We start from the raw sequence: 23,945 nt of genomic DNA on the forward strand, positions 1-23,945 counted from the left end.
TTAAATAATAACCCCTAAATTGATGTATTTTTAATAAATTAATACAAAGTTCCAATATGGAGTATGAAAATGATGTGCTGGATAGAGATTGTAGCTTTTTCTTATTATTATTTTTCCTACTTTAGTCCCAAATGGAGTGTCTACATTCTGTCTGAATAAACAAAAGTACTACATCAGCTATACTGAAGTCATTTAAGAAACAGTGCAATGGTGCTGGTAAAAAAAATAAAAAAATTACTAGGGATGTATTGAGGCATTGGTTCAAAATTGATAACGGCTATTATTGGCTCTGTTGACAGACATCAGCACATCATCAAACATTGTGGGATGAACCGATTTCAGTCGCCGATGATTACTTGTTGTGCCAAATCAATTTAATGCTGGTATCTACATCTAACTGCTATTTCAGAGAAGAGTTGTTTTGGGCAGATGAAATCACTCTGACTTGCTTTTATTGTCAAACATTTAAAATGTTGACATTGTGGGAGTGTTACACTGAAACACTAAAAACCAATGAAAAATTCATGAAACCAACATCGGTACTGGAATCTGCAACCAGGCAAAATTTTAATTTCAAACATCAGAATCGGCATCTGCCCGGATTTTCCAAATAGGTCCATCTCTACTAATTACATTTGATAGAATGATAAACCCCAAATAGGTAGAATTTTTTTTTAAATGTATGCTTCTTCCATTAACTTACATTTCAAGGGAACTATTGTCAATTTAATCAGGTGCATAAATTACATTTCACAGTTATAATTGCTATAATTTGACTTTTTACACATTTATATCCTTTGATTTAATGTGATGGGTTGTTATATAGCTTAGGATAAGCACTATATAAAAAAGTCAAAGTTCTGATCATAAAAATATTTGTAACGTTATTTTTTGTCTTTACAATGTCAGAAGCTTGTGAATGCACCAAAGACATAGTTGGTCTAGCTGCAAATCCTCACATGTAAGTAGCTGGAGCTGTGATGATTCTGTTTGGTTTTGGTTTTGCTGTAGGGTTTTTTGTATTGTATGTTTTTTTTCTCCTGCAGGTATGTGAGTGGCAGTGGGTGTGGCTGGCTTCTCCACTCAGCAGCAGGCGAGGCACTCAGTTAACCATCTCCTCTATAAAATCTGATCTTCACTCCACTACTCTGCCAGATAATTCTGTCTTGTTCGGTAGTGTCTCTCAGTGATTATTGAGCTGCTTATTTTCACAGTGAATCTTTGTGCTCTGGATGTTTTTTTGTTCTTACCTGTTTTTTCTTGTGCTCAGGTACTCCGGTGTGCCTCACTGTTCTCAAGTTGCTTCGCCTGAGTTTCCTGCATCACCTTGTGGATTATTTTTCTGGCCAGCCAGCTCCCTGAACTTCACTGCCTGCTCTTTTTGAACATTGAACAGGTTTTTTGTTACATTGTATATCTGTGTCAGTCTCTGCTTTGGGGTTTTGATTTAAACTGAAACCATAACAGGAGCAACAAAGTACTGAGCATCAGAAAAATAATATCTTTATTTGTCATTACATTTAGAACGCAGTAAATAAAAAATAAAAATAAGAGGATACTAAAAACACATCACACCACACTTTCACACACATACACATTCTGCTGAGGTACATATTTCAATTTACAGATTACTCAACATTTAACACAACATTTTGTGCAGTATTAAGTGCAGTCACAGCTCTCGGGTAGAAACAGTTTTTCAGTCTGTTTCCAGGTTATAATTGTCCTGAAACGCCTGCCTGAGGGCAGTTCAAACAGAAAGTGTCCAGTCTGACATGGATCATTCTGAATGCTCTGAGCTTTTTTGAGACAGTGGGATCTGTACTTTTTTTTTTCTCTATCATTTCTTGAAAAATTATTAATTAATAATAATTAACTTAACTTTTAATTATTAAAATAGTTGCAGAAAAAACATTTTAAATGATGCCACTTATCTGTTGATCGTATTTGCCCCCTTAAAATGATCTCAACCTTGACTAGCTTCAAAATGTACAGATGATAAAAGAACCATCTGTAAGAATAACACAGCAATAATGCATATTACTGAACCTCTAAAAGGGGTCTGTCTTTAAATGATTACTGATGATTTCAATGGTTACTCATATCTGATCTTATCAGACAAAATTGATGTTACTTGGCAGCAGACAACTAAAGCAGACAAAGCACAAAGGCCTAGGAGCGTAGTACCACCAGCGGCCAGTAAGTGGTGCTATACTGTAATTTATTACCACAATGTTCTTTATCAACCGCTGTCAGCACATCATTATTTATGTTTTTATCAAGACTAAAAACATACCATAATGAAAGTCTTTTTTATTGTAACCTGGTTATTTTAAAGGTTAAGGTCACAAATGCTTTTACTATTTAGCAGTGTGCAAACTAAGCATATTTATAAGAAAATTCATGTTTGTACTGGGATTGCGTAAATTTCATTACATCTTTCTCTTAGATGATCATTTAAGATTTTCTTGTAGTATTTCTAATCCTGTGTTTTTTTAAATGTCAGTGATGCAAAGTAAAGAGCAATGAACTGATGAAGTTACACATTACTCCACTATACTCCAGTTTCAGTGTTACACAAAAGCTGGCAGTGTCTGTGGGTCAGGTTATAGTGAGACAAGTGACAAATAGAGTGGAGTGCAAAGGTGTGAGGACTCTGTGCCGCGATGTACAAGGGAACATGATACTGCGCTACAAACACAACGGATCATCTGGGAATAGCAGTATGATGGAACAGGGGAGCGATTAACAGATTGTTGACATCAGGAAGAATAAGAGATGCCTTGCTACATTGGTCCCTGCGATCCTGATAAACAAACCAAACAGAGAACATAACCTTCGACACTGGAGAGAGAGGGCAATTTTATTTATGAATGCTCAGATTCATACAGGTCACAGATTTGTAACAGCACAGAACATCAGCAGCCATGTGAGTAACACATTTACACATTATTTGTTGTCCTCACTATTTGAATGACCTTTTCATCCACCTGTGATCACACTTTCAATCAGGCAGGACTTTAAAGGCTGTGACTGTATGCTCTGTTGTTTTCTCCTCACTGGCATAAAAAGCACTGTTATCAACTGTAAGAAATGTGTTCATTTAAAGAAGGATTTTCTCTGTTATACATCCACTCACCTATGTCAAGTCAAAGCCTGCTTTTTTATTCAAGTTCTTAAAGAAAACTGGTGGCAGATAGCTGTGTTAATGTGCTGGGATGATAATAGACTGCCGTAACTGGTTCAACTCAGTGAGTGCAGAGTTTGGTTTGTTTGAATCCCTCTGAGCTTGTTTCTGAGTCTGCCTACATTTGACAGTTTGACTGCCTTTATTGTCAACACTTCACAGATCTAGTCTTTAATGAGGAGCAGATCTTGTCATTGAGAACAGTAAAGAAGAGCAGCTACATAACAGCAGTTTGAAAGTTTGTTCCCAAATGCTGCATTTAGCACAGGCTGTCTGGTCCAATGAATCAAATACCAGAGCCTGTGTTTACAGTTTGGTTGACGCTGAGATCTGTTGAGGAAATTCATTCATTAAACCATGTATTCTGGATTGGATGAAAGAAAATGGACAGAGTTCTGAATAGAACAGGATAAGTTACACTACACTGTGCGTCGTGTTTTGCAATAATTCCAGATGCGATGACAGCTGTTTCAGAACAGGTTTTGGTAAACAGGCCACCCCAGTGGAATGTTTTGGGTGACAATTCAGTACTGTGCTGAGACCCTTTGACCCAATATGGGATACTGAGCAGCTTCAATGAAGATCACTGCAACATCGGATCTGTGAAAAATCTTTTGACTCAAATATATAAATAAATGATATTCATTACCTTTGTTTTTTTCTTCGTTAAAACTGCAGCACTTCAAAGGAAAGTAGAAGCAAGATCAGAACATCGACAGCATTTATACCTCATTAGTGATCCACAGTTTATTTGTTAGGCCTATGTATGTGAAAAACGCACAACGTATAACACTGATTTAGAAGAAAAAGAAAAAGAAACAGAATCATCATCATCATCATCATCATAAGCATGATAATAACACAATAATATTCAGAAAGTTAGCACAGTGCTTTTATATACACATGCTAAAACATACTGTCATGGGTGTGGGAAAACAAGGGAGGTGGAGCCAAGTGCAGAATAACAAAAATGATTTAATTTAAGAAAAACTTCCTATTCAAAAAGTCCAAACTGAAAAAAAAAATACAAAGGGTAAATAACACAGGTAGCCAAATGAGCAAAGGAAAACCAACACGAGAAACTACAACACCGGCAAATGACATACAACAATGATCTGACAACATGCCGGAAGGAACACAGAGACTATATAGACACAGGGGTAATCAAACACAGGTGAGACTAACGACACAGGTGAAGACAATGAGGGTAAACAACACGGAGGGAAACACACAGAGGCAGGAATACAATACAAGAAACATTGAGGACAACTGCAAACTATATCATGAAACACTGAAGACACACAGAACTCAAGAATGTTACAAAGAAACACAAGGAGAAGAAACTACAAAATAAAACAGGAAACACTAAAGACTAAACTATGAAACATTAAGACAAAAACACACAAGGGAAACAAGCAACACTAGGATGGACAGGAGAAATGAAAACATGGAAACCTAAACACTGAAATACAAAACTAAATGAGACCAAATCATGACACATACATACACATTTTTTTAAGCTAAACAAAATAAACTGAAACAAAAAAAGAACCAAAAACAACCAGAGAACCTGACAGCCAGAGAACTCCCACATTGTTTCCTGTTGTCAGCAGATTAATTATTATATACCCACTGGGGACCACCATGTGACACATCACAATGAACTCATCCCTACCCTACTGTTATACAAGTAAAAAAAAAAACAGTTACAATACTGTTTGAAGTAGTGAATACCAGCTATGTCTTCCACCCTGTCTTCCAGTCCTTGTCTTCTTAACTGTATGTACTTAAATGTACTCTGAAATTGTTTCATTCAGAGATCCCTCCATAGATGCCAATGCTGCTGCTCGAGTTTCAACACCACAACGACCAGCACATCACTCCTGTTCTTGCCAGCTCATTCTAGCTGCCCATTTTTTTATCGTATTGATTTTTTTTTTTTCTTAAGATTTCTTTTTGGGCTTTTTGTGCCTTTATTGGAGAGATATGACAGTGGATAGAGATGGAAATCAGGGAGAGAGAGAGTGGGGAATGACATGCGGGAAAGGAGCCACTACCCACTGCACCACCAGTGCCCCTTATTGTTCTTTTTTAAAGCCTTAAATTGCCTTGCCCCCAAATTTTGTAGAGATCTTCTAACTCCTATGTGGATCCCTGCGTTCATTAGATGCAGCTCGTCTGGCTGTATAAATCCCAGCTTGTAAGATGACTAGCCCTTATAGACTGTGGGACTCTCTGCCACATCTGTAGACTGTTTGAAATCCTCTGTTAAAACTTTCTTTTATGGGAAGGCTTTTATGAAGTCTTAATTGTATCTTCTTTTAACTCCTTTTTTTCTTTTCATCTCTCCATATGTTTTTTGAAGCACTTTGTAACCATGTTAAGAAAAGTGCATTATAAATCATGTTTATTATAGTTAATAGTATTATCATAATAAAGAAAGAAATTAACATTTTTGCCAAGAAAGCATTACCATATGAACCTGTTGTATTGAAGGGCCAACTTGTTGATGGGATTTATCTTTTTTGTTTTATATGTAACTCGGTCATGTGTTCCTTAAACTCAAAGTCCTACATTCAAGTCGTTATCTTACATATAAACTTCATATTGCCACCATGCAGGCGGTTTATGACTCTCTTTTGGTGCCACTCTGAGGCAGAGTCTTGATATTTTTTTTGCACCTTTGTCCTTGTATCCAACATTATCAAAGTTCACATCATAATTTCCATCCACCCTCACCTCACTGTAGCAGAGGGTAGAAATGCATCTTGTAGTTTCATGCACTCAACAACCTTGCGCAACCTGAGTTCCCAGCTGTAAATGGTGTGATATACCACCCCCACTCTTGATGTGGCATTCAGGATAGTAAACAGTTTTCAGCTCAGAGCATGCCAGTAGATGTGAGACGTCTGAGGAGCAAAGACAGAGGGTGTGGCAAGAAATGGGAAAGTAAACCGTTATTCTTCCAACAGCTAGCAGTGCGACAGGTAAGTCTTGCAGAATTGTGCTGTTATTCAAACAATAGAATAATGCTATAGTAATGTCAAACTTTGATTCTCTTCTGACACAGTGTCAATGTGTTGATTCAGTTAAACTGATTGCGTCTGTGTGATCAAAAGTGGCAGACAACAAAGACTCTCTGTGTTGATGTGCATTCTGATGTGATTATGACCTAATTTTCAATCTGCTACCACAGCACACACTTTCTACAGAATGGATTCAATGGTGAGCTCTGTCGTACTCCAGTCACAGTCCTGTCTGTTCTTTTTTAAGAAACCTCGCCTGGTCCCGCTGTGACAGCCTTGCGCTATCATTCCAACCTCATTCAGCAGAAGTAGAAGCGTTTGGCAGCATGTTTGGATTCCCAGGGAGCGGAGCCAAGTCGTACTACTGGTTGACCCTTCTGTCAGGACTGGTAGAGAGTTTGTTCTTCTCAGGGATGGCCTTTGGCTGGGCTTCTCTCGTGTTTGTGCTTAAAGTGGATGGATACTTTGCTGGATACTGTGTCAACACTACCAGAGATTCTGACCCTGCTGTGTATATTGGTAAGGTAAACGGGCATGTTGTATGTGGAGAGATGTTCACACAGACATGTTTCCTAAATCTATCTTTTATATCTGAATGTGTCTTTGCAGAGAGATGATGTTTTTTTAACCCTTGTTGGTAGTTAATTCAATCCATATGTAGACTTGACAAACTTGACAATTAACGTGACAATTAGTTCAGCTGAAAGTGCAGGTCAAGCAAAACAACACTAGTGTTTGCTTTTCCTATGTGGTACACATTGTGGAATCTTATATTCTTTATACTTTTATGTTTGCTCATTAACTGATCCAATGCATTACACATAGCATTACACATATCACGTATACATGCACCGTGTCCTTATATGACCACTGCAACACACGAACCTTGCACGATACTCACCTCACGTACGTAGACTGTTTTATCTCACGTACACAGACTCAACAACAGCTCCTTATAAGGACTATTTTTTAAACTCTCAAGGACAAGTTACTGCTACATTCACATATTTATACACTGACCACAAGGTGCTGATACAGATAAAGCTGCACCTGTTTCTATGATCCTCCTCTGTAAGTTTCGATCACACTATATGCTCAAGTATATAAAGATTGTACGCCCCAAGAGCGGGCAGAGAACTTACTTTGTGTATCCTGTACGCATAGCTGAACTTCTCTCCATGCTGCATGTAATAAACTGGGTGACTTAGCAACTCAACAGTTTCTGAAAGTCTCTTTTATTTACTCTCGTCCCAAGGTTCGGAGGGTTTTCTCTTTCTGCTGATTTTCTGCAGGCCCAGTTCTACCACAACATGCAATCTTTTTTTCCTGCTGTCCCCACTTGATCTGTACCTTGATACACACCGTATACACAGTCTACAGAAGAACTGAGTGGTTTCCAGTAGTTTCTATACCTAATTCATTTATTTCCTTACTTTTCCTTCCAGATTGCATGGGTCAGGATGAGCAGTTCTCTCTAGTCATGTGTGTCGCTCTTATCACAAACACACTAATACGCTTCCCTATTGGATGTGTCTTCGACCACTTTGGGACTACAGCAACAAGGCTAATATCAATGTAAGTGCACAGAAAGTCTATTTTAGTATAACATTTTTGTCAAGGGATGTTTTTTTATTTATGAACAATCAACTGGTGGTATCACTGCTCAAAACTTCAGGCTGCAAATTAGACTGTATGCTGCAAACTAACAAGCTCCTAGATGTGGACAAATAACTCACCGGGCTCAATGTTATGAGGTGGTTAAGGTTAATATATGTGCAGATATTGCTTTAGCTTTCACAACCAGTTAACATTCGTTTTGTTCAAGTTGAACATTTCAAAGTAGCTAAAAACATTTTTAAAACTCCATTAATGTAAGACCTGCGGCAGCCCCCTGAAAGATCAATTTTCCCTCAGGTTAGCCATGATTTGAAAAGTCTCCTGTTTTGCAGGTCGCAGACAGTGAAACAGCTTGAACTCTTCAACTGTGTTCAACTGTGTTTTTTGCTTCTTGAAAAAATGTCCGGTGAAAGTGTTTACCCATATGTTACCTGTGTTAAGTGTGACATTAAGTCTTTTAGAACTCCTTTTAACATTAGAGCCATGTTTGTGGCTTGATTTTTGGTATGTGACATTGGTCTGTTGGTTCACTACTTTGGCCCTGACTGAAATGTCTCAACTACTATGATGGATGGCCCTGGACTTAAGTCAAGACATTCATCTCCCTCTTGAATTTTCAACATCTATGTTGGTGCCAGCCAACCAACCCCTGGATCAAAACAATATTGTTGTTCACTTCTAACTTGATGGACTTGGACTTGTACAGTCTTATGTGATATTTTGTTTGACTGTATTACCTTCTGTATGGCTCATATTTGCACATATTTACAAGTGCAAGACAATTTTTTTGCATGCAAAAGTAGACACAGTATTTTCTATTCTATTCAATTCTATAGAACTGTTGTAGTCTTCTGACCACTCATTCACACCACATTCATACATTGAAGGCAGAGGCTGCTATGTGCCCAACAATACTATTCAATCCACACAATCACTCACTGGCAAAGCAGTGGGAGCAGTTTGGGGTTCTGTGTCTTGCCCAGAGTCACTTTGACATGTGACTGCATGAGCTGTCACATGTCCCACTGTACCCCTGTAACTGTGGCTATTTCCAACAACAATTGCATTATCATGCAGCACCGTGCAGATTACGAAGATTACTTGAAACTTGAAAAATCTCTTAGATTCATACAAATATTTGAAACAACTGGTCCTTCATTTGTAACAGAGTGTTACAAAGCTGGTCTCTCATCAACAAACCTTGATTTTGCAAACTGAACGATCATACGGTCAGGGTTAGGGTTACCCTTACTCAATCGATTTTGCAACAACAAAAAATGCAGACTGGCTGACAGTCCCAGACGGCTACAGACATGATATGGGTGAGCTAAAGGATCCAGGCCAAAGCTACGTTAGCAGCTTAAATACAGACTTTTTTACTGACTGCTTATCAATTCAGAAGACATGGAAAGAAAAAGTTATCTGTTGGTGTGAATGTATTCTGCAGAACTTATTCTGCTTATGACTAAATTAGAATAAAATGTCCGATATTGTTTAACGAGTTTGAGATCAGCCTGCACGAAAATGATGAAAGTAGAAGTCTTAAAGTCTTTAAAGAATAAAAGAATAAAGTTGTTATTTTAGTCTATATCAGAAGAGCAGCAGCATCCTGTTCTCAAATGACTAACCTGGAGGTTTCACTAATAAGGAAATAGGCTACTTCCTTGTATAGTTGGTAAAAACAGTTAGTTAAAGAGAAGTTTTCACTTCAACTTGTAAGACCTTGTTTATCTGTAAAATGATGAACAGGACACAAACTGTCTGTGCACATGAGACACTTTAACAAGGCAGACAGATAACAGACACTAATATTCGTGTTGGGGCTTTACTTATGCAGATATGAAACTACACATGCTTTTGGCACATCATCATCTTCACATTGTCATAAAATATCAGCACCCTGAAAAGATACTTAAAGAAACTGAAAAAAGAACCACACTGACTTGGAGGAAGCTGTCTGCAGAGGAAAATACTTCTGCATACTTCTTCATCATTTTGCGCAGGCTGGTCTCGAACTCGTTAGTTTACGAGAATAATCTCGAAACTAAAAAAGAAAATTAAAAAAATGTTGTTGTCATGGTGCGATGTCACAGTTCTTTTTATATTCCTACAGAATCTTGTACACAACTGGTGCACTGTTCATCACACTGTTAAACGAAGGTATGTTGTTGTGTACATTGCAATTTGAGGGTGTCATCTTTACATTTCCTTTGACCTCTCTCTGCTCTGTCCTCACACAGATACAGTTATACTGCTGTACCCTGCCATGTCGTGTCTCATTATATCTGGTACCATCCTCCACATCACTAATGCACAGGTAGGTTTTCATCCATGGCTAAAACAGACATTGTGTGTGTGTGTGTGTGTGTGTGTGTGTGTGTGTGTGTGTGTGTGTGTGTGTGTGTCAGCATTCTTAAAAGGATGATATTTTCTGTTAAGGTGGGGAACCTGTTCCACCTCTATCGCTCCACCATCATAACTGTCTACAATGGAGCCTTTGACTCCTCTGCCGCAGTGTTTCTTGTCGTAAAGGTAATGGATATTTCTAATCCTTTTATTCCTAGGTTAATTTACTGAAACACACAGCGTCCTCTCCTCCCTTCTAACTCTGGGGTCAAGCTGCCCCAGCGAGGAGAGAGATTGGGTGTCAGACTGCACATATAAATTTTGGCAAGATAAAGCTCCTACCTTTTGTTGTGGCCACTGTGCAGTGTCACTCCAGCCCTGGATGCCGCAGGTGTCCGGTCATTCTTCCTAGTGTGCTCGCAGCGCCATTATGTAGAAGAGTAAATGCTCTTGAACAATCAGACAGAGACTATGGCTTGTGAATTGAGGATCTGTTTATTTCTCTTGGAGCAGTTCTTTTATAACATCTCAATCATCCCGTCATGGGCAATCATCACACCGGGCAATTACAACATGTGTTCTATATAAAGACCGTTTCCTAGAAGTTTCTTGGATGGACAACTGGTCTATTACCAGGAAAGAGTGTGTGTGTATGTGTATCAGAACATGATCTCATGACCTGGCTAAATTCAGGGGTTAGATTATTATTGATTACCAGATTGTATATTTCTGTTATGATTCAACCCTTCAAACTACAACAGATGAAACAAATATTTCAGTGAGACCTAATTGCTCTTGGGCTTAAAAAGCTCAAGTCGACACCTTCTCTGTTTTTCTTTGTCTACAGTTGCTTCATGAACGAGGAGTGTCTCTGTATCTGTCATTTCTCTTCCTCACCTCGTGTAGCTCCATCCTGCTTCTACGAACTTTCTTTTTAATGCCCAGAGGACACATCCCCTACCCGCTGCCGGAGTCATACACATATGGGTCAGAACAAACATCATCTTCATCTAAATGAATGACCTACAGTCTGTTTCTGTTCAGGGTTTCTTCCTGTTAAAAGGCAGTTTTTTGCAGTGGTGTAGTGGTTAATTTTTCCCCAAGCGTCCTGTCCAGCGGAGGATAAACTGCCTCTTTTACGAACAGGGACATAAGACTCCTCTCTCATATTAAGTTAGTGTGTACTAGCCAATTAGGGACAGAGTAGGGAGGGTCATCCCTTCACCATCCTAGAAATTGCAGCATCCTACTGAATACTGTCAATCAATCAATAGCGTGAATCAGAGGAGATTTATATACCCTGCACTACACCACTGAGTTTTTGTTTGCCTTGGGTGTCTGTATATAAAACTATGTGGAGTGCAGTCTAGACCTGCTCCATTTGTATTTGATGAGTTTTGTTATATTATTGACAGATTCCTTGATTGACGGATACAATTAAATGTTTTTGTGTTCCTCTGGGGGGTTTACAGTTTTTCACTCCCAACATTTGCTGTTACAGGGTAAGATGCCCTGGAAGTAAAAAAAAGGAAAATAATGAGACAGAAGAAATGAAGGAGCAGAAAGACCTTGAGAAGACACAGAAAGACCAGCAGACTGATGGAGCAAAGCCAGAGCACGAGCCCAAGAACGAGGAAGGTGATATTCTCTTTGTTTGTTTTCCAGGATATAACTCACAAAGACCAACTTTGAGCTTGGTGGGGGGGTATTAATGTCAGGGTAAGTGGAAGCAATAGACAAAGCAGATAAAAGAGAAGTTGATACTCGCAGGGTAAATGGTAAATGGACTTGAGCTTGTAGAGCACTTTTCTAGTCTTCTGACTACTCAAAGCTCTTTTACACTGCAGGTCACACCCACACATTCACACATTCACACACTGATGGTAGTGATCACTATGTAGTATCATCCATCAGAAGTAACTAATCCCATTCATACACCACCACTGAAGCAGTGGGAGCAATTTAGGGTTAAGTGTCTTGCCCAAGTACACATCAGACATCTTCTGGTTGAGAGGTGACGACTCTACCAACTAAGCCACAGCCGCCCTGTGCCTGCCCCTAAGAGCAACAGTTTGACGATTGGTGTGACTTCTCCCACCTAACACTCAGTCAGGTCTCTGGAGATTCGCACCAACCAAGGCCAAAAATGTTTTTATCTTCGCTTAAAGTATTACAAATTGTAAAAGTCTAATAGTGTAAATTAAGTGCAACTGCAGCTAACTTCTAAACATCAAAAATTGTTTTTTCAACTCCTCATCTGTTGTACTAATAGTGGCTAGTTTCCGGAGCTGTGTCTTGTCCTGGCTCTTCCTGTGGCACCTGGTGTGGGTGATCACCATCCTCTTCTGTCAGTTCATCTTCTTATCCAACGTCAACCCCATGCTCAACCGGCTGGCAAATGATGACCAAACCTTGGGTGAGGTAAAATGATTGGATTTCTTGGGACATTTTCTCCCCTGTGTTGCTTTCTGCTTGTACTGATTAAAGTAGGATACCACATTTGATTTGGGTTTTGGTGAGTGTTGAAGACTTGGATCATAACAGTGACTTTTCCATTGAATACCTTCTGAAGGAAACTTGAAAATGAGAAAACTTGAAGATTATTGCCGTAAAACACTTTCTAGAATTCTAGATATACTAATAATATGATGATAAAAGTATGTTACCTGTTGTGTTGCATTTAGGTAATGCAGGTCCCAGGCCTAGGTTAATCTGCCCCATTGGTTTCTTTTTCTTTTTTTGTTTGACTATGTTGTTGGAGCAATGCTTCAACTTCAGAGTTATCTCCTTGGTTTCTATGCATGAGCTTGTAAACCCAAACCACAAGGTTACATTTTAGAATTGAAAATAAGCTTGCTTTTAATAACATCATTTTTTTCCCTTTACACCTTTTAATCAGTTTCCTCCAAACTAAATATCCCTTTCATTTTCATCCCTAATTTCCAGTGAGCCACTACACCAATGCATTTGCCCTCACCCAGCTGTGCAGTGTTTTGTTTGCCCCGGTGAGTGGAGTCATCATGGACAGACACAAGAAAAGACCTCTTGCTTCAGGTGAGTTATTCCTTCAAAGTTACTCTGAGCTTTTGATATGAAAAGTATGATTCCACACATGTATTTCTGTGAACCTCGTGGCTAAATGAATGACTGGAGTGTGTTTGAAAGACCTCCACCTTCAAATGCAAAGCACATTTTAGCACAAAAGATCGGTAAATAACTAAAAAGAGATGAACCATTATCGGTTGACAAGATGCTTCCATAAGCAGAGCACAAGCCACATTCATGCTTTCAAACACTGTTTGGCATGAAAGAGTAGGCCATCAGGCTGTGCTCAATGGTCAGTCATCTCTTAACTGGAAGGTTGGGGTTCGATCCCCAGCTCCCCAGCCACATTTTCAGATGTGTCCTTGTGCAAGACCCTTAACCCCAAATTGCTCCAGCGGTTGGCGGTTGGCGGTGTATGAATGTGTATGAATGGGATTCATACTGATGGACACGTTACACAGCAGCCTCTACCATCAGTGTGTGAATGTGTATGAATGGATGAGTTAATACCGATGGACTCTTTACTCGGCGGCCTCTACCATGAGTGTGTGAATGTGTATGAATGGGCGAGTTAATACCGATGGACTCTTTACTCGGCGGCCTCTACCATCAGTGTGTGAATGTGTATGAATGGGCGAGTTAATACCGATGGACTCTTTACTCGGCAGCCTCTACCATCAGTGTGTGAATGTGTAGGTGTGACCTGTGGTGTAAAAGAGCTTTGAGTAGTCAGAACACTAGAAAATTGCTATACTCACCACATATCAACTAAAATCATGATAACACACGATGTTATTGTTAGGTGGGGGTTGTTGCTGCGGTATAAATTCAATGATGAAATCGTGAAACAGACTGTGGATTATAATACGGTTTAATCGACCGAGGTCAGATAGTTACAACAGAACACAATTTGTTAACAATCACGAACTGACAAAGAACTGACAAAGTTTCTATGTTAACAGACTTGCTTATTTTCTGCTAGAAGGTACATCCTACAAATTCTTGGTTACTTTGGTACATCTCTAAAAGGCAAGAAAGAAGACATCAGCTTGACTCGTAAATGTCAGACATATATATTTCATTCTTAGTAAACCTTCTCTTACAACAGACAGTTGGCTCCAAACCAAATATAACTCTGCTGCTATGAGATGTTTTATATAGATATGGTTACAGCTTCAACCTAAGAGAAGAGTTACTCTTAGATGGTAGACAGATTTAAATGGTTCATTCACAAAGTTACTAAAATGCATGAATTCATAAAAGTTTGTCCGATCAGTAATCAATGAAAACAAAAAAGAAGAGTTGTATTTCCTGATATACTCCAGGTATGCTTATTTATTACAAACTGTATAATATGTATTCACCTGCAAAGGCCTCACTGTTAAACCTTGTCTTCTTTCCTCGATCTCGTAGGAGAAACCAGACGGGAGGCAGACCTGAATTCATCCTGTCTCTCCCTCTTCCTCACCTCCCTGCAGTGTTTCCTCTTCTGTGTTTGCTTCACCTGTCCTGTCCTCCCTCTGCAGTACTTCACCTTTGTCCTGCAGGTTATCAACAGCTCCTTCTTTTTTGGAGGCCATCAAGCCTTCATCAGCATTGCGTACGTTAATATCTTTATCCACCACACTTTAGAGTGAACATCCAATTTAAGTGAAAAAAAAAATGTCCATCCCTAATTGTGCCTTCTTGTCCTCTTGTATTCCCTCTCCATCTCCTTTAAATCACTCTAGATTTCCTATGTCCCATTTTGGGAAGATTTCAGGGATTGCCATGTCCTTGTCAGCTCTGGGGCTGGTTTTTCAAGTTCCAATCCTTCACCTCATCCAACATCAGCTGCATGGCGATCCACTTTATGTAAGTGTTCAGATGTGATATTCCTCTGACATGAGCTTTACTTTAAGCTGATGATTCAGCTCCACAAGTTTAAAAAAAGCCATTGGTTTTAATCAAGTTTTCTTTCCTTTTTTCACAGGTGAATGTAGCTGTCACCTTGCTGTCCCTTCTTGCTCTCATTCATCCGATCCATGTTAGACTTTACTGCAAGAAGCTGAAAAAACAAAGAACACCGACCACACCAGAAGCTAACGAACAATTGCTCAATATGGAACCTTTCCAGTTTAGCCAACTATAAGAAGAAATCTAGAAAAGAATGGACTGTGAATGATACAGGTCTACTTAGAACAGCAGAGGGAGAGTCTCTGAAATACTGGAGCTCAGGTTTGTAACTGTTATACTTCATGGGAACTCTCACGCCTTTTTTTTATTTCAGTAGCAAATAGTAGGATTTTTTAAACTCTTCTTTAAATAATATTGAAGGTACTTACAGTAGATATACTGTGTAACTGTTGTGCTTTGAGGTTACATTTGGTAATAACACTGCATTATGTGAAGAATGTATTGGGACATGCTTTGACTTGAATGTGAAGATAGACAGGTAGAACAACATTAATCACATTAGACACCACAATGTCTTTTATTACAGCATCAGGGTAAAGCTGCTGAGAGTAGTATTGATTTGAACCGTCTTAACTGCATTATCAAGGATCATGTGACTGTTCACAAGAATGAAAGAAGTATGATTGTCTTTTTAAGCACAAGAGATTCATCCTTGACCTGGGTGACACATTCCTGTGTTTATATCTTAAATGTCACATATTATACGATATACACTAAACCATGTTTTTCTAACACATTGGTGCGTTCCATTTACCTCGGAACTCGGATTTCGGAGCTGGGAATGACGTCACTCTCGAGTTAACTGCGTTCCAGTTGCAAGTCAGACAAGCAACATGGAGTACCTTTTTTTTGTTAGCTAACACCAGATGATAACTACACACTGCCTGATAGTTTCTGACCTGAAATAACATGACAACACCTCCACAGAGATTGATTTAATTCCACAAAAAGACAACAGTTACAGCTTAAACATCCCTGTCGAGCAGCAGCCATATTGGATTTGAATTTGGACTACTAAAGATTCTCAGAGTTTCCGGGTCAGAATTCTGACGTATCAGACGTCAACTCGGAATTTCCGGCTTCCGAGATCAAATGGAACGCAGCATAAGTATTCCTAGTCCGTCTACAAACCCCCCAATGATGAGAAAAGCTCATCCTCAGTCTTTTCCCTGCTCCACTTCTCAGAAAACTTGTGCTCAAACAGGCCGTTTAGCGATGTTCCCTTTATGACATCACAAAAGGCAGTAACCCCTCCCCCAGCCGGGTTACACTCCCACAGCTAGAAGTTTATTCTGCCCTCTGAGTCTGCCTTCTCACTGGAAACATTTGAGCATGGAGCGAGAAAACCCAAGCCCTTCCAGAGAGGGGGCATGGTCCACATAGATCATTTATATATTTAAAGGTACAGACACAGAAACAGCCTGTTCTGAGCAGGGCTGACATAGAGGGGTTTATAGACATAAAATACAGGATCAGAGTGGATTTGAAACTTCACAGACATGTTTTGGGGCCATATGAGACTTATTTAAACATGTTGAAAAGGAGTATAATATGTGACCTTTAAATGCAAAGTCAACTTGCCCAGCCATTGGCATAGGATAGGTCAAAGGTCTGGGAGAAGCTAAATAATAACTTTAAGCTAAAACATTTTGTACTGTAACAGCGGCGTTCACATAGGTGCAAATTAAATCATAACAAAGGCATTCTGTTTACCCATGTTTACAAAGAAAGAAAACAATGGAAATGTTCAACAGCCTTAAATATAAGAAACTTGTAAGTGTATTGTGCTATTTCTTGTATATTTGTATAACTTTCAACAATTAAAGTGTTAAAATGTATTGTCTCTTCCTGGTGTTTTATTCACTGATTGTTCCTTTACTGTAATTGACACCAATCTTTAAATGAGCTTCACATCTCTGATAAGTCTCCATGTACATAACTGTAAAGCATGAACACCCTTTCTATGATCAAAACTGTTAAAGGCTTACTATCAGAACCAGATAGAGACAGGGACTCAAAAGCAGACTCACACGTGGCTGAGTTCAGGAAAAGGCAGAGTTTAATAACAGTCCAGGTCGGTACACAGGAAGGCAAATCTTCAAGGCAAGCAAATCTAAAGGGAGCGGGCAAAAGGCAAAACGGTAAGGCAGGCACGGTCAAAAATCACTACTAGTCTACGATGAAAAATGCTGGCACAAGGTGATACACCAGAACACACTACAAACTGGCAACATGAGGGGAGGAAACACAAAGATATATACGCACAGACAATCAGGGGATAACGAGACACAGGTGAGCACAATCAGGGCAGGGAGGCTCCAGGCAAGAAAACATGAGCAGGATCTGAAAGAAGACAAGGGTAAGTACAAAATAAAACAGGGAGAGACAATAATACTAAATAAATTAGTAAAAAACAAAACATGACACTAAGTAACTTTACAGATCCTGTCACTTTCAATAATATTAGTATCAGTATCAATCAATCAATCAATCAGTCTTTGTTTGTATAGCGGCAATTCAGAACAACAAATGTTATCTCAAGACACAAAAGAGATGGTAAAAGACCTTTATACTCTCTGTTATATTATCTACAAAGACCCAACATGAATCCATCATGAGCACTAAGTAACATTCAGTAAGTTACATTGTCAAGGACAAACTTCCATTAAGAGGGAGGAACTGTGAGTATTGTTAGAGTGGTATAAAAAGATAATGGCAAATTGATCTTTCTCCTTTTAAATGAAAAAGACCAATAATGGTTACCACAAGGTAAAAGCCCCCAGGCTTGACAGATAGTTAGAATAGCTTAAAAGGAAAATGTTAAATAAATATTAAGATTTTATAATTTTAACATTACATTAAAAATTCAATAAAAATATAAATAGGAAGCTGGTGGCACAGTGGTTAGAGCGTGCGCCCCATGTATGGAGTCCTCCAAGCGGGTTTGAATCCGACCTGTGGCTCCTTTCCTGCATGTCATTCCCTACTCTCTTTCTCCCTGATTTCTAACTCTATCCACTGTCCTATCTCTCCAATAAAGGCACAAAATGCCCAAAAATAAATCTTAAAGAAAAATAATATAAACGTTATAAGGAGGAACATATGAGAGGAAGAAGCAGAACAGAGCTTTAAATGTGTATAGGACATACTTGGGAAGCTCCCTCTAAAGACTGTCATTTGTTTTTCATCTTAACTTTAGAAAAAGAACGACTACATGTTGATGAGGAATTGACATTTTAGTTTCATAACTGTTCAATAAGATGATAATGCAAAAGATGATCAAAAGATTTTATTGGGAATGATAATCTCGATAACAAAGATTATTTTGTGGAAAAATGTCATAGTGGTGATAAACACAATTATTTTGCATAATTGACATATTGAGCAGCTTCAAATTGATAAACAAAGAATTATAGAGGTTCAACAAACAATGAAGAAAGTAAAAGCTCTGAGATGGGCTTCAAGATATTTAGCGCTCACAGTTCTGCAAGATATTTTGGCATTTAACAGAAAAAAAAACGTTTTTTTATACAAAAACAAAATCTAAAGAATCAAATCAATCTGGTTCATGCTTAGCCTAGCCCAGGGGACGATTGATATATTTCTAAATTAAAGGAATACGTATATAGTAAATTAAATGTATAATGGCCATGCTGACAGAAGGTGGCAGTAATGGGCATAACAACTGTTTGCCTGCTGCTAATGAACAACAAAATGTTCTGCAGAAGGTTAAGAAGAGCCATTCTAAAGGTAGAACAGTGGTCATGGAGCTCAGCGTAAGTTCAGACAGGAAGACTGGTTATATTCTTTCACAAATTCATTCATCCTTTCACTTCAACCTAAAATACTTCCTCTGTCTCCCTTCTCTGGTGATCAGCTGATAATGGGCGTTTATTCTTTAAGTAATTAACCAACCAGATTTCTGCACAACCTCTCTCAACCAATCATCCTGCTGCAGCAAAATGCTAAAACAGTTCTCTCTCTCCCACAGTCATTCTGTCATTTCAGGGCAACTGCTGCAACCCACCACCGCCCCAGTCACCTCCATTACAGCTCAGCAGAGTCCAGATTCAGGCTCATCATAGCCTCCATTCCTCTTCACCACCACCAGTGTCTAGACTCCATAGGGGGGTATCATCACCACCACCAAGGTCTAGACTCCATAGGGGGGTATCATCACCACCACCAAGGTCTAGACTCCATAGGGGGGTATCATCACCACCACCAGGGTCTAGACTCCATAGGGGGGTATCATCACCACCACCAGTGTCTAGACTCCATAGGGGGGTATCATCACCACCACCAAGGTCTAGACTCCATAGGGGGGTATCATCACCACCACCAAGGTCTAGACTCCATAGGGGGGTATCATCACCACCACCAGGGTCTAGACTCCATAGGGGAGTATCATCACCACCACCAGGGTCTAGACTCCATAGGGGGGTATCATCACCACCACCAGGGTCTAGACTCCATAGGGGGGTATCCTATCCTGCAGTCGGCCTCATTACCCTTCTGAGTACATGAAGTCATCATGATGGAGTCTAATCCCCAAAAGACTTTGCACATTCAAATCTAAACTGTTGCACATTTATTGTTATATAAATGATTGTTCATTCTCAATTAAGACTCTCCTGATTGAAATACACCTGGGGATTTAAACTCTCGACCAATAAGTCTTGTAGTTTGTACTTCACTAGGAAGAGAAAAATGCATAACAAGAATCTCTAATTGTACAGGCAACAGGCAACCAATGGAAAAATGAAAGAATTGAAGTATTTAGGAATTTGGCTTGATCAGAAATATACATGGAAGACTAAAAAAACTAGGAACAAAATGAACTAAATATTAAACCTAATGAAAATGATATCAGGAACAAACTGGAGCGCAGACAAACAGGCATCATGAGATAAATACAAAGCACTGATGAGATCAGCGATTGATCGTGGATGCCATTACAGAAAGCAGCCAAATCACGCCTAAGTAAGACAGGGTGCAAAATAGAGCCTTGGGATTGGTGCATTGGTGTAATGAGGTCAACTCCAAGATATTATGTGTTGGTGGAAAGTGGAGAAATTCCACTAGAACCCAGGTGGGATAAACTTATGTTAGAATATTGGATTCAGCTGAGAGGAAGTGGATAAGAAAAGGTATATTTTTATATCCCGAATTTCCCCTCTGGGGATCAATAAAGTACTATCCCTACTATCCCACATTACAGTAGAGTAAATGAATGCTGGGAGGACAGCAGATTAAAGGGAGGTGGCTTTGGGTGGAAGATTAAAGATAAAGTACATGCATATGGTTTTACAAAGACAAGTCCCCTACTCCAATAAGTAATGTTCCCCTTTGGATATTTCCTCAGATTACAGATTGTAGCATCATGAAAATGAAAAAATGATTGAACAGAAAGTGAACAAAAGACTTATTTCTACTTACAAATAATACATTCTTCTTTTGTATAAAAAACTAAAAAACATTTTTTTTTTGGTTTACAGGGACTTTAACTGATGGTTCAAATGATCTACATGAACATGTAGGAACAAAGGTCACGATTTCAAAATAATTTAGCAAACAGCATTGAAGATAAAATGTCCATTTATTCAGATGAATTGATATGCAAGGGTGGCGATATGCAGTGACTCAGTTTTATTAAAATTGTAAAATATGACATCACTGAGAGAAGATCTGCTGCTCAAAGTTTTCCAGCAGTTATTTATAATTCACAGACTGAGGATAGCCATATAGGAATTGTGCTGCAGGTAATAGCACACATGAGAGTAAAGGGCAATGAAACTGCAGACGGGATAGCTAAACAAGCAATTTAAATGGAACACCTATAAATAATAGATATCCAATTTGTGAAAAAGGAAAGGAAAAGCAATAATTAAAACAAAAATATCTGACCTCTGACAACAACGACAGATACAAAAAACAATGAAATATTAAAAAAGAGGACATAGTTATATCCAGACTAAGATAAACCATACTGGTTTTAATGGGAAAGGTAAACTCAGAAATGTGTGAATACTGTAATGCAAAAGAAAATGTTGAACACATAAAGATGCATTTTTCCAAATAGGAAACAGACAGAAAAACATGACAACAAAAGAGGGCGAGGCAGCACGAGACTATAACATGGAGGGGATGAACACATGAGGATAAAGAGTAACCAGAGGCCTACAACCAATAAGGACTGCTCCTCTCACCTGGAGCCTGAGATAAATCACTAATACCCCTGTCCCTTCCTTAAAGACTGACTGTAGTAGTCATGGAGGAGATGAGCACGTTTCAGTCCCAGTTGTCCTCCATCATGGACAAACTGGTTTTGTCCGCCGTGACGGAGGTCAACCAGTTAATGTGTGAGTACTGTGCCGTCCTCCGGTCGGAGCTGAGCCCGGAGAAACAAGACAACTGCACCTTGAGAGAGAACCTGAAGCAGCACCGACATCAACTATAGATGTTAAAACACCAGGATGTTGGAGGAGGGGAGTGGAGATGCTGAGGGGGGAGCAGGGGGAGCTAAAATAGGTTTTAAAGTTAACACTCAAAATCCTCTTGGATTATTAAAAGAATAAAACATGATGTCTGTTAGTTGTGAGCTATAAGAGCAGCACATAACAAACAGTTGGCTAAGGGAGACAACTTAATTCACAAAGAATGAAAGGATCTTGTAGATGTATGGAAGGGAAACCGTTACCTTGCATAGAAGTCAGGTTAGGGTTGAATAATAAGACTAAAAGTGTTATCACTATAAACATGTTCATCAATAATTATCAAGATAAAGGCCTGTGTTCAAAACGTAATGTAATCATTCCTTGTTTTTTACGCTGTTATTTTATTTCCCTTTATGCTCTTGAAATGTCATAAATAAAAAAGAAGTCTATCCAATCCTTGTTTCAAATTCTTCACTCTTCCAATGACTTGACTTCAGGGGCTGCTGCGTGTCCCCCGTTATCCCCCACATACCTAGAAGAATTCACACTGTTTTACTCTGTTCTCCATAGAAATGTCTGACTCTGTTTATTGACTAAACACATCATAGCATGGCTTAAAATTATAACTCAACATTTAATGCCATCATATGGAATCACTCGACTTTTAATGGTTGTTTTTATGGTAAGATTATGCCAATAATGACATCATTATAACTTTTTGTAAGAAGTCGTGTTCATTCTTTGCTAATGCATTGCTGAGTGTCTGTTTGCTGACTTGTAGGAAACAGCGGAGCAGGAGCACAGCTGCAGGCAGATCAGAGGAAGAGTAAAGAGACAGCAGAGGAGCAGGAGGAGGAGGTGAGGCTCTTCACCTTCATCACTCAGGCTTTTTAATGTTCATACTCTTATATTTGTTTTGCATCATATAATACATTTATTTTACCTTTGCAACAAATGCTTTACAATGGGATAGCCAATAGCACATGTCGTTGTACTTGTTGAATTGTTCTTTACATCTCAACATAGAATAGTATAGATGTTTATTTCCATTTGCACAGGTACAGGACAGTACAGGTACATTGGAATTTTTGTGCATTTCTCCCTGAGTCAGCTTCTACAAAAAAATGTAAATGATATATAAAATAGAATAGCATTATAAAGAGAAAAAGAGTAGAAAAGTACAAATAAAATAAATTAAAAAGTTGTAGTAACAGCTAAGTAATTTAAAATAAACTGTACAGAAGCTATACACTGTATTAAAGCAAAGATATAATACAAAAAAATAACAAAGGGGAACACTACAATGAAATGAAAATATAAATATGTTTTCTTGTCTCTACTTTCTACATCTCTTATTGCATCTGAGCTTATTGTACACATATTTTTCACATTATGTAATGACACTGTTTTTTGTTTTTAAGGTTAATATTGCACAGCAATCAATACATAAAATGTTCTGACAAAAGAAAAACAACATGTCACTGTGTTTGTTGCTCAATTGTATAAATCCCTTCTATCCAGTCTTAAGACACTCAACCCTGTGTTGCTCTCACTGCTTCTTCTGCAGCGTGTGAATGGACTCTTTACACAGCAGCCTCTACCATCAGTGTGTGAATGTGTAGGTGTGACCTGCAGTGTAAAATCCTCCGCCTTGGTAAATCCAGAGGCGGCGGTGTTTGCATATACATTAACAACAACTGGTGCAACAACGGTGAGATAGTCTCAAGTCACTGCTCTCCTGATGTAGAACTACTGACTGGCAGGCCTTTTTATTTACCCTGATGTCCGGAGAACCCTGAGGAGAACACCCGGAAAGCAGCGGGCCCTGACCACATACCGGGACGGGTGCTTAAGGAATGTGCTGACCAGCTGGCTGGGGTTCTCACAGACATCTTCAACACCTCGCTGATCCAGGCTGTGGTACCATCATGTTTAAAGACTGCCATAATTATACCAGTGCCTAAAAAATCCACAATCTCCTCGCTCAATGATTACCGCCCTGTAGCACTAACCCCCATCATGATGAAATGCTTTGAGAGGCTGGTAAAGGACCACATTGTCTCCAGACTTCCCCCCACATTCGACCCGTACCAGTTTGCTTACCGCCCAAACCGCTCCACAGAGGATGCCATCTCCTCTGCACTCCACCTGGGCTTACAACATCTGGAAGAGAAGGACACACATGTGCGGATGTTGTTTCTGGACTTCAGCTCGGCGTTCAGTACAATCATCCCGCAGCATCTGGTGAGCAAACTGGCCCCCCTTGGTTTCAGCAAACAGACCCCAGTCTGTGCGGGTGGGCAACAACACCTCCAGTGTCATCTCCCTGAG

General features: G+C 39.2%; 1 protein-coding gene across 3 annotated transcripts; it reads left to right on the plus strand.

The window, feature by feature from the left end:
• Positions 1-2,457: 2,457 nt before the first annotated feature.
• On the plus strand, positions 2,458-17,015 carry slc43a3a (solute carrier family 43 member 3a). Of its 3 annotated transcripts, none has more exons than XM_020641711.3 (13): positions 2,458-2,929; positions 6,461-6,732; positions 7,659-7,788; positions 9,944-9,990; positions 10,071-10,147; positions 10,270-10,362; positions 11,024-11,163; positions 11,678-11,814; positions 12,449-12,592; positions 13,123-13,230; positions 14,635-14,821; positions 14,952-15,075; positions 15,194-17,015. In XM_020641711.3, the coding sequence occupies exons 2-13, from the start codon at positions 6,540-6,542 to the stop codon at positions 15,350-15,352; spliced, it is 1,539 nt and encodes a 512-aa protein (XP_020497367.1). In that variant the 5' UTR covers positions 2,458-2,929; positions 6,461-6,539; the 3' UTR covers positions 15,353-17,015. The 3 variants fall into 3 exon arrangements, with proteins under 3 accessions (XP_020497367.1, XP_065816777.1, XP_020497365.1); XM_065960705.1 differs by lacking the exon at positions 2,458-2,929 and adding an exon at positions 5,107-6,174 and having other exon boundaries at positions 6,384-6,732; XM_020641709.3 differs by lacking the exon at positions 2,458-2,929 and adding an exon at positions 5,110-6,174.
• Positions 17,016-23,945: the final 6,930 nt, after the last annotated feature.

This window comes from Labrus bergylta, chromosome 1 (assembly GCF_963930695.1).
Source record: "Labrus bergylta chromosome 1, fLabBer1.1, whole genome shotgun sequence".
NCBI lineage: Eukaryota > Metazoa > Chordata > Actinopteri > Labriformes > Labridae > Labrus > Labrus bergylta.

What these genes read in the sequence shown, in the direction of transcription:
- slc43a3a (XM_020641711.3), top strand. Translation starts at nt 6,540, where the DNA reads ATGTTTGGATTCCCAGGGAGCGGAGCCAAGTCGTACTACTGGTTGACC. An exon ending in CCGGAGTCATACACATATGG is followed by an intron (nt 11,164 to 11,677) that starts GTCAGAACAAAC and finishes TTGCTGTTACAG; the next exon opens with GGTAAGATGCCCTGGAAGTA. An exon ending in AAATGATGACCAAACCTTGG is followed by an intron (nt 12,593 to 13,122) that starts GTGAGGTAAAAT and finishes CCTAATTTCCAG; the next exon opens with TGAGCCACTACACCAATGCA.